General features: G+C 41.7%; 1 protein-coding gene across 1 annotated transcript in view; it reads right to left on the bottom strand.

Annotated features, from left to right (window-relative positions):
• Positions 1-7,800: 7,800 nt before the first annotated feature.
• PDHX (pyruvate dehydrogenase complex, component X) overlaps positions 7,801-12,630 on the bottom strand; it is a 44,907-nt gene continuing 40,077 nt past the window's right edge. Inside the window, exon 9 of the mRNA XM_010284880.1 lies at positions 7,801-8,392. Coding sequence (XP_010283182.1) covers positions 8,128-8,392 — 265 coding nt within the window. The 3' untranslated portion in view covers positions 7,801-8,127. The remainder of the gene's footprint in view (positions 8,393-12,630) is intronic.

Here is a 12,630-nt window from a genome sequence, read left to right as displayed (position 1 = left end):
CCATGGACCTTCATGGTGGAGCAGATATCCACCTGCAGCCCATGGAGGATCCCATGCTGGAGCAGGTGGATGCCCAAAGGAGGCTGTGCCCATGCTGGAGCAGGCTCCTGGCAGGACCTGTGGACTTGTGGAGAGAGGAGCCCACACTGGAGCAGGTTTGCTGGCAGGACTTGTGACCCTGCAGGGGACCCATGCTGGAGCACTTCATGAAGAATGGCAGCCCATGGGAAGGCTTCATGTTGGAGAAGTTCGTGGAGAATTGGCTCCTGTGGGAAAGACCCCACACTGCAGCAGGGGAAGAGTGTGAGGAGTCCTCCCCCTGAGGAAGAAGGCGCAGCAGAGATAACGTGTGATGAACTGACTGCAACCCCCATTCCCCGTCCCCCTGTGCCGCTGTAGGGGAAGGAGGTGAGAAAATCAGGAATAAAGATAAGCCTGACAAGAAGGGAGGGGTGGGGTCGGAAGGTGTTTTTAAGCTTTGGTTTTATTTCTCATTAACCCAGCTCTCATTTGATTGGTAGTAAATTAAACTAATTTCCCCAAGTCAAGTTGGTTTTTCCCATGACAGTAACTGGTGAGTGATCTCTCCCTGTCCTTATCTTGACGCATGAACCTTTTGTGACGTTTTCTTTCCCCTGTCCAGTTGAGGAAGGGGAGTGATAGAGTGGCTTTGGTGGGCACCTGGCATCCAGCCAAGGTCAACCCACCACATGGCTCTTCTGTATTTCAGTTTTCTCCTTAAAACAAGTTTCATTGACTGAAATGATCGAAAACAGTGGCACCATCAAGGCTTATACTAAGCAAATCTACCAGTGAGAAGTACATCAGTACCTTGAATCTCGTTTCTGAAGAATGATTCAGTTAACAGCATTATGTACAGAGATTAATAAGCTGATTAATACACTTTCTTGGAAACAAATTTTGGATAAATATGCATATTTCCATTAATTTACTAAATATAGGAAAAGAAAAAAGAATATTTCATGCACTTTCCTGTAGAACAATGTTTCATTTTTCATGCTACATTACTATAGTCAGAAAGGAAAATGACAGGAGGCACACTGAAGATACCTCTCTATTGTGCTAACATCCTTTAAAGCTACTGCAGCAATGCTCATCTTCCTTGCATCTTGAGATCAATGTCTTGCGCATCTTAGATACACTCCTCTTTTCTGCAAGAACAATATCTAGCTGGCATATTTTTTAAATGATTGCTAGGACTTTAATTAAAATGACACATTCTCAAAGGATTTGGCCTTGCCTTTTAAAACCAACAGAAATCTCTACTTAACTCTGTCATTTGTCTGAATTAAAAAAGGAATAATTTGTAAATTAGAAGTTTCTAAAACCTAACCTAGTACACAAAGACTAAAAGGGAAGGAACACTACATTTACATTACTTAGGAAGGGTTATCAAAACAATCTTATTTTATTGGACTATCATTTAGCTAATACTTGGAAACTAAGGAAAATTAAAAGCCATCATTATCATAAGCATATGAACAAGAACATACACTTAACAAGCCTATTTTTCCGTCTTTCTTACAAAGCACTATGTGACTATTCACATATAATCAAATACCTCTTTAAACAAATAAAAGGAAATTCAGACAGCAGTCTTCAAACAGGTATTGAGGAACAGGAAATTGTAGGTGCTAGGACACTTCTTAAATGATAATGCTTGATTGCTTATTAGCAAAATTCAGGGTAAAGGAAATAATAGCTATTTATTCCTTATAGCTAGCCAAAATCTACCCTCTTTTAGTCTAAAACCATTATGCCTTGTCCTATCACAACAGGCCCTACTAAAAAGTCTGTCCCCATCTTTCTTATAAGCCCCCTTTAAGTATTAAGACCACAATAAGGTCTCCCCCGAGCCTTCTCTTCTCCAGGCTGAACAACCCCAACTCTCTCAGCCTTTCTTCACAGCAGAGGTGTTCCATACCTCTGATCATTTTTGTGGCGCTCCTCTGGACCCTCTTCAACAGGTCCATGTCTTTCCTGGGCTGAGGGCTCCAGAGCTGGATGCAGTACTCCAGGTGGGGTCTCACCAGAGCAGAGTAGAGGGGCAGAATCACCTCCCTCCATCTGCTGGCCACGGTTCTTTTCACGCAGCCCAAGATACAGTTGGCCTTCTGGGCTGTGAGTGGACATTGCCGGCTCATGTCCAGCTTTTCATCCACCAGTATCCCCAAGTCCTTCCCAGCAGGGCTGCTCTCAATCCCTCCATCCCCCAGCTGATATTGATACCAGCAGTTGTCCCGACCCAGGTGCAGGACCCTACACTTGGCCTTGTTGAACCTCATAATGTTCACATGGGCCCACTTTGTCAAGCTCATCCAAGTCCCTCTGGATGGCATCCCATCCCTCAGGTATGTCAACCATACCACACAGCTTGGTGTCATCTGCAAACTTGCTGAGGGTGCACTCAATCCCACTATGTCATTGATGAAGATATTAAAGAGAACTGGTCGCAACACAGACCCCTGAGGGACACCACTTGTCGCCTATCTCCATCTGGACATTGAGCCGTTGACCCCTACCCTCTGAATATGATCATCCAACCAATTCCTCATCCTCCCAACAGTCCACCCATCAAATGAGAGAAGGATGTTGTGGGAAATTGTGTTAAAGGCCTTATATAGTCCAGATAGATGACAACAGGTGTCCTAATCCTACGAAGGATGGTCTTTTGCTATGCTATGCACTTGGAAATCACTTGAGAGTCACAGTATTTTCATTAGAATTCCCTCTATGGTCTGCATCCTAATAATTTTTTTCTAAAAAAGAGCACCTAACTTGCAATAACATTGTTTACAATCCTGCATTCAAATTATATAGGATCATCCAACTGTGTGAGACGGAGGGCCATCATATGTATTAGTCTGAAAATGACACCACCATCACTACTACATATTTCAAAGAATGCTTGCTGTTGACCTAGCACTACTGCAACAAACAGTTTTGTGGGTTATAGAAAGGGGTAGCTTGGTTAAATACCAAAAGAAAGCCTGTCTCTCATGACAATCCATTTCCTGAATTTTTTTCTAGCTTAAGCAGCTGTATGGACTGCATGGCGTCTGGAAACAAATCAGAGGATTTTGAACACATAGGCATTACACTCCTTGAAAAACAAGTCAATGATGTGCATTCTTGTGAATTCTTAAGACTGTACTTTTACATTTTAGGAAAAGAGGGGAAAAGTCATCACCAACAAACTAGACCCAAGCGACCTAATTAAAAACAAAGATAAAAACAGTAGAATTAAAAAATAAATCATAGTACGAGCTACCAGTTCAGTAATCTATACATTTTTTAGTGTCATGTAACCTGCTTGATTATGGAAGACTACCTCTTTGGGAAGAGGACTCTGTGGCATGGCTTCCTGCTGCAGTAAGACAACTTTGGGATATGTTTCAGCTCTTCAGTCACCAAAGCTTTTAAATGTGTGTGCTGGCATGTTTGCTGCATCTCCGCTGTGCCTTTTCCTATGCAAAGTTTTTAATTCTATGCTACAGATTTTCATATCCTTGAAACAGTGGTTGTGAAAGATACTGGACTGTCTACTTACAAGAGCAAGATTATTCTCCATAAAAGCCTGCAGCAAAAATTACAGAAACTAAGCTTCCCAGTGGCTACTCCTTCACCTTGCCCGTTTTTGGTTAATGTACAAGTAGATTAACCTTTCTCCTATTAACCCATATCTGAATCTGCCAGGACAAACTGAGTGGTACTGAAAGGGGCGTGCAGTAAGTACTTCTGACAGAAAGAGACCAACCCTTCTGACCACTTTGTCATTGTACAACCGTTGTTTACTATGTGCTTTATTTTCACTGCTTTCAAAGAAATTACAATAATGCACAACATTTTCAGTGGATTTTAGGGAGGAAAAGTATTTGTTATGGTCTGAGGTAATTCAGGACAAAAGCTCAGTGAAAAAATGTTAAATCATACAAGAAAAGCCAAATAAGTAAAAAAAAAAAAAAAAATCAGTTTCACACATATAGGTCATCATCATCAGATTATTACGTGATCAATCCTAACAGCATCTTTATTTTCCATCACCTTCTGGCACAAATTACTGCATATGAAAAACACATCAAGCATGACATTTAGTTCCAACAATTCTGTATTAGTTTCCCTCTAACTCCCTCTGCAATTGCATATACTTCAATGTGATCAATATGCAACTTTCCATGCAATACAGCACATCAAAGCATGTGTTCAGATTTTGTTCCTTGGACTGTTTGTCATATTTATGGCTTCCTACTCAACTTTAGAATTGTATTGTAACCAATGGGACTAATCATTAGTTGAAATAAGAGCATCCACCATATTTTACACGGATGGAGATGAGAACGTGGACAAAAGGATTAGGTGAAAACAGCACTGAGCACTCACTTCGCAGGACTGAAGCTCTTTCAGTGATTATGTGTAGGAAGATTAATTACAGAAATTCTATTTCATAAGGAATACATTGCAGGAAAAAAAGGTCCAAATGTCAAATATTTTTACAGTGTAATTAGGTATTAAAGCGTGACACAGTTCAGTATTTGCCAACAATCACAAAGTCCAAAGTAGCTACCCTTAATTTTTTTCCTAACTATGCCTCTTGCAAAGGCAAATGATATGAAGAAAGTATTTTTCCTCAAGCATATCCTAAAGGCAGACATTTCCAGCAGATGTTAGCATGCTCCTTAAATTTTTTTTTTTTTTTTTTTTTTTTTTACTTCTTCCAGAAGGTAGGTGTCTTCATGATATTTCTTACTTAGGTATGTAAAAAAGATATTGACAAAGATATTGGAAAGAATAAAACATGAAAAGTTGTATTTTTCACCTGTGAAATTTTTACTTGAAGGCAAATTTGCTTCAAATGTAAGTAAACCATTTCATATGGTTCACTTTCTAGGCTATTTTATCCACTGCTTGCATCCCCAAATCCCTAAATTTTTCAGGAAGATATTCAATGTTTTATTTTAATCTGTATGGGCAACTGTTTGTTGCCTCACTTCTGCTGAAGTGGTAGATGATGTCAAATGGTACGATTACGCTGAATTAAGGAGATCTGACTGCTATCACGTCTGAATTCCAGAGATTTCCTTTGGAAGCTGATGACTGACAATCACATACATCCATCTTTATGTCAAATGACAATGCTGGCAAGCAGGCAGGTGTAAAGAAATTGGAATTAAAGCTTGTATTAGCTTTACTGAGATTTGCCTAGTTCAAAAGTTGTAAAGGTTTATTTAAGCTGGAGAAAAAGTTGCACTGTTTTCACTTGCTTGTGTTGAATGGGGAAAGTATAATGGATGTTTTAGTAACCATATGAATGAAACATGATAAACATCCTATACGTACATACAATAGCCCTTTCCAGTGGCTCCGAAGGCAAAAGTAAAACATGCTGACTCACACTAAATGAACACACATAGAGGCAAAACTATAGTTGTACGCATCATTCACGCAGCCCTTAACTGTGACCAGCTGAAGAGAATACACAAATGCAGTGGAGCACACGACAACACTAGAGCACCAAGTACTAAAATGAAGAACAGTGTATCAGATTTTAAATTAGTCTGCAAATTCTCTTAGTCAGAAAAGACTTAGCTATGCAAAAAAGATATAGCTACACAAACAATGAGAACTTTTTGTACATTATTAAGGACAATATATAAAATGGTAGGTTTTTTCCCTTCAAAGTAATATGGGATTGACAAACAACTTTGGAAAAATTCATGGTTAACCATTTAAAATTGCAAATCAAGCTTCAGCACCCAACCTTGAATATTGTTTAACAGTGAGAAACTCCTGGAAATACAGAATGGATATGTCCATTATTGCACAGTAAACTAGATTTGGTAATGAAAATCTCTCCCTACTGTTAGATTAATAGTTTATGAAATTTATGATATCAGAACAAGCCAAAGAAACAAACTCATTTAGCAAAAACTCTCAACTCAGTATTAACTACAGGTTTTGTCTTGTAATTAGCTTTTTATTATGTCAGCAGCTCAACAAACAAGTCATCCAAATCTTTAAAAAAGTACCTGCACAAACTAGAATATGACAAACTCTCATAATTCTAGTGACAATTTATATTCTCACCAGGTCATGTAAATGCAGTTATTTCATTAAACACACACAATACATGGTTTCATATTTATATACAAGAAAAAACCCAATTTACTTCTGTTAATTTAAACTTCAGGCCATTGCACTTAAGTCTCCAAGTTACAATTCAAGATACACTGATAATAAAACACTTTCTACTTACATCTTTATTCTCTCCATGCAAAGAACAGCATTAATCAGCAAATATTCAGTGTGCAAAATCTGACCTTTCATACTGGAACCTCTATGAGATTACGAGATCAAAGCTAGTTTTTCATCACAATACTGCTGGACACAATTAACTTAAAACCCAAGTTAACCACAATATATCAAAGAGCACCTGAAGAAAGTGTTTTTTTAATATTTTGTGGTACTGAAGAAGACATCCGAGCTGGGACAATGTCTAACTGTAAAAAATGTAATTGTCTCCAAAGTAAAAAAAACCCCTATTATTAATATATTTTTTAACACAAAATGTTGTTTTCATTAAATGTTGGTTCTATCAAAAACTAAAAATCAACGATGCTGAGATTTCCATCCTTTATGGAAAATGCATTTACTCAGAGAAGTTTGTCCTCCTCTCTACCCCTCTGCAGGGCATTAGACAAGGCAGTTATCTTCAAATACTGGAAAAAACAGATGCACCTGCAATTTAAATGGGTTTTAATGACTTCTAATTATACTAATGAAACTGTGAATTTCACCAGATTACTTAATATTTTGACAAATTACTTTTCATCTGTAATCTAATTTAGTCTCTCAGAATTTCCTGTAATTTATTTTCCCCATTCATATCTACAGTCATCTAGTTTTCTTCAGTGTAGATTAAGGGAGAAGACAAAGAACAGTTAAATCTGTGATGTAAATGAAATTAAACCAAAATTTTTTTGGTTTGTAATGTCTTTGCTCTTATGTAGAAGGTCACTGAAGTATCTGTCAAAATGTTATAAACCTTCTTTTAATCTAATTTGGATGGCACAATATGACAGAAAAGTCTTTTGAAAATGGAAAAACTTTCTACTGCAGCAATATAATTTAACTACACAGTTATCTCAGTATTGACAAGGATTCATAGGAGCACTTTGCTCAATTATGATCCTTGCTTTCCTCACTCCAAAATCTAGATATTTTGCCCTCTAAAGGAACCCATCTCAGCACAGGAAAGATCCCACCTGGAGTACTGCATCCAGCTCTGGAGCCCTAAGCACAGGAAAGACATGGACCTGTTGAAGAGGGACCAGAGGAGCGCCACAAAAATGATCAGAGGGATGGAACACCCCCCCCATCAGGAAAGGCTGAGAGTTGGGGTTGTTCAGTCTAGAGAAAAGAAGGCTTTGGGGACACCTTACTGCAGCCTTTCAGTACACAAAGGGGGCTTATAAGAAAGATGGGGACAGACTTTTTAGCAGGGCCTGTTGCAATAGGACAAGTGGTAATGGTTTTAAACTGAAAGTGGGTACATTTAGACTAGATATCAGGAAGAAGTTCTTTACAATGAGGCTGGTGAAACATTGGAACAAGCTGCCCAGAGAGGGGTTAGATGCCCCATCCCTGGAAACATTCAAGGTCAGTTTGGACAGGGCTCTGAGCAACCTGATCCAGTTGAAGATGTCCCTGCTCATTGCAGAGGGGTTGGACTAGATGACCTTTACAGGTCCCTTCCAACCCAAACTATTCTATGAGTCTATGATTCCCTTTTCAATTTCATAAAGTTTTCTTGAATTTTCCTTTACAGAGGAGACTGACTTTTCTGTGCAAACATTACATGCCATTAGTACTAATTATTTAAAGAAATGTAGTACGTTAACTTCACAAGTCTTTTAGCTGTACAGTATAAAACCTGGCCATTGCAAAAAACTAAGAGCATGAGAATTAATAGGTTTTCACAGTAATACAATAAATTAAATATTTTATCTATCCATCTCACAGCAACTATTTATTCCTCTATACAGAAAAATAACCCAGGTGCATAACAGTTATCTATGTTGTCAAAACAAGAAGCAATCTTCACCACGTTTAACACAAGGCAAGTCGCATTGGATTCTCTATGTTGGCTTTCAAGGTCTCCAGAAACTTTGAAGCCAGTTCATCATCTACCACCCGACCATCACTTGAAAGAGTCACTGTCATGAGTTGATGCTGCTTAAGTTTCTCATTCCCTTCTTCATCTTCCCCAATTTTGAGTTCTGGTCTTGCTCGGCCCACAGCTAGGATGCAGGCCTGTGGAGGGTTTATGACTGCCGTGAAATCATTGACGCCAAACATGCCCAGATTGGAAATACTAAATGAAAGAGAAAAGAGTTAACAGTAATGGCAGAAATTATATATCCCCTAGAAGAAATAATCTATATTCAATGACTGCAATGACCTATATCCTCTCCCAAGGCCAAACCCATTAACTTTAAAATAGATCTGAACTGGATTTCAGTTGGACACATTCAGATTCTCAAGAGTTTGGGATTTTTGCAATTACAAATAATGCACATTTTTTAAAGAGTCCCATTTCTTTACAGTAAAATATATCCCTGCATTGCACACACTAAAGACAAAGTAGGACAGGAAAGTGGTATCTTCAAATAAACTTCGGCTGTCCCTGTTCCAAGCTGACTGTCTTTTAGATTGAACCTCACAACCTCAAGTTACACTGGCTGCTGATAACGAAGTGATGGAATTTAGGCACCTATATATCACTCAGGCACAGGAAAGCCTCATCATGGCTTTCTCCCTTGAACATTTTTGTCTGTATCACCAACCGGGAAGTGGTATATTAGAAAAGGCTTGGACTCTTGTGAATCATGGAATCGAAGAGTTAAGGTTGGAAAAGACCTCTAAGATCATCAAGTCCAACCATCAATGCAACACCATCATGCCCACTAAACCTTGTCCTTAAGTGCGACGTCTACACGTTTTTTGAATACTTCCAGTGACAGTAACTCCACCACTTCCCTGGGCAGCCTGTTCCAATGCTTGACCACTCTCTCGGTGAAATTTTTCCTAATATCTAATCTAAACCTCCCCTGGCGCAACTTGAGGCCATTTCCTCTCGTCCTATCACTAGTTACTTGGGAGAAGAGACCAACACTCACCTCACCACAACCTCCTTTCAGGTAGTTGTAGAGAGCAACGAGGTCTCCCCTCAGCCTCCTCCTCTCCAGACTAAACAACCTCAGTTCCCTCAGCCGCTCTTCGTAAGACTTGTTCTCCAGACCCCTCACCAGCTTTGTTGCCCTTCTTTGGACATGCTCCAGCACCTCAACATCCTTCTTGTAGTGAGAGGCCCAAAACTGAACACTGTATTCGAGGTGTGGCCTCACCAGTGCCGAGTACAGGGGCATCACTTCTGTAGTCCTGCTGGCCACACTGTTTCTGATACAGGCTAGGATGCTATTGGACGCCTTAGCCACCTGGGCACATCATGTTCAGCTGGCTGTCAACCAGCACCCCCAGGTCCTTCTCTGCCAAGTAGCTTTCTAAGAATGATTGTCTATACAGAAAGCCAGCTGACCATCTCCTCCCTTTTGTTCTAGTTAACTGAAAAGAGTGGAAAAAAGATTAATCTGTACAGAATCACAGAATAGTTTGGGTTGGAAGGCACCTTTAAAGATTGCCTAGTCCAACCCCCTGCAATAAGCAAGGACATCTTCAACTAGATCAGGTTGCTCAGAGCCCTGTCCAAACTGACCTTAAATGTTTCCAGGGATGGGGCATCTAACCCCTCTCTGGGCAACCTGTGACAGTGCTTTACCACCCTCATTTTAAAAAATTTCTTCCTTATATCTAGTCTAAATCTACCCTCTTACGGTCTAAAAGCATTATCCCTTGTGTCCTATCGCAACAGGCCCTACTAAAAAGTCTGTCCCCATCTTTCTTATAGGCCCCCTTTGAGTACTGAAAGGCTGCAGTAAAGTGTCCCCAGAGCCTTATCTTCTCCAGGCTGAACATCCCCAACTCTCTCAGCCTGTACTCATACAAGAAGTGCTCCAGCCCCCACTCAACTTCACAGCTGTCCTCTGGACTTGCTCCAACAGGTCCATGTCTCTCCTGTGCTGAGGGCTCCAGAGCTGGACACAGTACTCCAGGTGGGGTCTCACCAGAGTGGAGTAGAGGGGCAGAATCACCTCCCTCCACCTGCTGGCCACGCTTCTTTTGATGTCACCCAGAATTATGGCTTTCTGGGCTGCAAGCGCACCTTGCCAACTCATACCCAGCTCTTCATCCACCAGTACCCCTAAGACCTTCTCAGCAGGGCTGCTCTCAATCCATCGGTCCCCCAGCCTGTATTGATACCAGTGGTTGTCCCAACCCAGATGCGAGGTTCACATGGGCCCACTTCACAAGTTCATCCAAGTACCTATGGGATGGCATCCCATCCCTCAGGTGTGTTAACCACACCACTCAGCTTGGTGTCATCTGCAAACTTGATGAGGCTACACTCGATCCCACTGTCTATGTCACTGATGAAGATACTAAAGAGTACTGGTCCCAACACGGACCCCTGAGGGCCACCACTCATCACCGATCTCCACCTGGACATTGAGCCATTGACCCCTACCCTCTGGATGCAACCATCCAACCAATTCCTCATCCACCCAACAGTCTACCCAACAAATCCATACCTCTCCAATTTAGAGAGAAGGATGTGTGGGGGACAGTGTCAAAGGCCTTACAGAAATCCAGACAGAGGACATGAGTAGTTCTTCCCCTGTCCACTGACGTGGTCACTATCATAGAAGGCCACTAGGGTGGTCAGACAGGACTTGCCCTTGCTGAAGCCATGCTGACTGTCTCAAATCACCTCCCTGCCCTCCATGTGCCTTAGCATAGCTTCTAGGAGGATTTGCTCCAGGATCTTCCCAGGATCCTCCTTGCTACCTTTTTTAAAAATGGGTGCTATGTTTCCCTTTTTCCAGTCTCCAGGGACTTCACCTGAATGCCAGGACTTTTCAAATATCATGGAGAGTGGCTTGGCAACTACATCAGCCCGTTCCCTCAGGACTCTGGGATGATCTTGTCACTTAGCATAGCTTCTAGGAGGATTTGCTCCAGGATCTTCCCAGGATCCTCCTTGCTACCTTTTTTAAAAATGGGTGCTATGTTTCCCTTTTTCCAGTCTCCAGGGACTTCACCTGAATGCCAGGACTTTTCAAATATCATGGAGAGTGGCTTGGCAACTACATCAGCCCGTTCCCTCAGGACTCTGGGATGATCTTGTCAGGTCCCATTGACTTATGCAATATTCATGTTCCTCAGGTGGTCTTGAACCTGATCTTCTCTTACAGTGGGACAGACTTTGGTCCCCCAGTCCCTTCCTTGAGGTCCATCCCCTTGAGAGGTGTGGGAAGAGACACTGCCAGTGAAGAGTGAAGCAAAGTTGTTGTTCAGTGCCTCAGCCTTCTCCGCATCCGTTCCTACCAATCTGCCTGTCTTACTGATCAAAGGTGTGGAGGGGTATGCATTGTTTGACCTTCCTTTTCCAGCTAACATCCCTGTAGAGGCCCTTCTTGTTATTCTTTGCATCCTTTGCCAAATTCAGCTCCAGCCACGCCTTGGCCTTCCTGATGCCATCCCTATAAAACTGAGCAATATATCTGTACTTATCCCAGGATACCTGTCCCTCCTTCCACTGCCTGAGCACTTCCTTCTTGCCATTTAGTTTGACCAGCAGGTCTTGACTCATCCATGCCAGTCTCTTGCCTTCCTCTCCTGATTTCTTACACTTGGGAATTGAGAGCTCTTGCACTCTGTGGAAAGCATCCTTAAAGATCTGCCAGCTCTGTTCTGCTCTCTCATCCCTGAGGGCAGTTTCCCAGGGGGTCCTATTCACTAACTTCTTAAAGAACTCGAAGTTTGCTTTCTTAAAATTCAGGGTCCTGACTTCACTCTTTGCCTGACCCATATCCCTCAGGACTGCAAACTCCACCAGTGCATGATCACTGCAGCCCAGGCTGCCTCCAATCTTGACGTAACCGATTAGCTCACTTGCTTTGTTGATGAACAGGTCCAGTATGGCATCTCCTCTGGTAGGGCTACCTTACTACCTGGCTTAAGGCGGCTTCATCAACAGGTTCCCCTTGATCGGGCATCCTGTAGTAGACACCAATCACAAAGTTCCCTTTGTTGCCTCAGTCTCTGATTTTTACCTGTAAGCTTTCAACCTGCTCATGGCTATTTTTCAGGGACAGCTCTTCACACTCTATTCATTCCTCTGCCCCTCCTTCCTCACCTGTCCTTTCTGAACAGCCTGTAGCTGTCAACAGCCTCATTCCAGCCATGGGATTCATCCCACCAACTTTCAGTAATAGCCACTAGGTCATAACTTTCTAGCAGCACAGTGGCTTCCAACTCCTCCTGCTTGTTGCTCATGCTGCATGCATTGGAGTAGAGGCACTTGAGCTGGGCTGTTGGCCATGTCACCTTCTTGGAAAAACACCACTTAATTCCTTTGAGGTATATCACTGGCTGCTATTACCTCAGGAGGCCCCGGCTCATCTCCGTAAGACTTCAAGTGTGTTCCAGTGT

Source organism: Phaethon lepturus, unplaced genomic scaffold, assembly GCF_000687285.1.
Source record: "Phaethon lepturus isolate BGI_N335 unplaced genomic scaffold, ASM68728v1 scaffold3894, whole genome shotgun sequence".
Taxonomy (NCBI): domain Eukaryota; kingdom Metazoa; phylum Chordata; class Aves; order Phaethontiformes; family Phaethontidae; genus Phaethon; species Phaethon lepturus.
The sequence above is the reverse complement of the archived record's forward strand: the minus strand, read 5'-3'. Positions and strand labels throughout refer to the sequence as shown.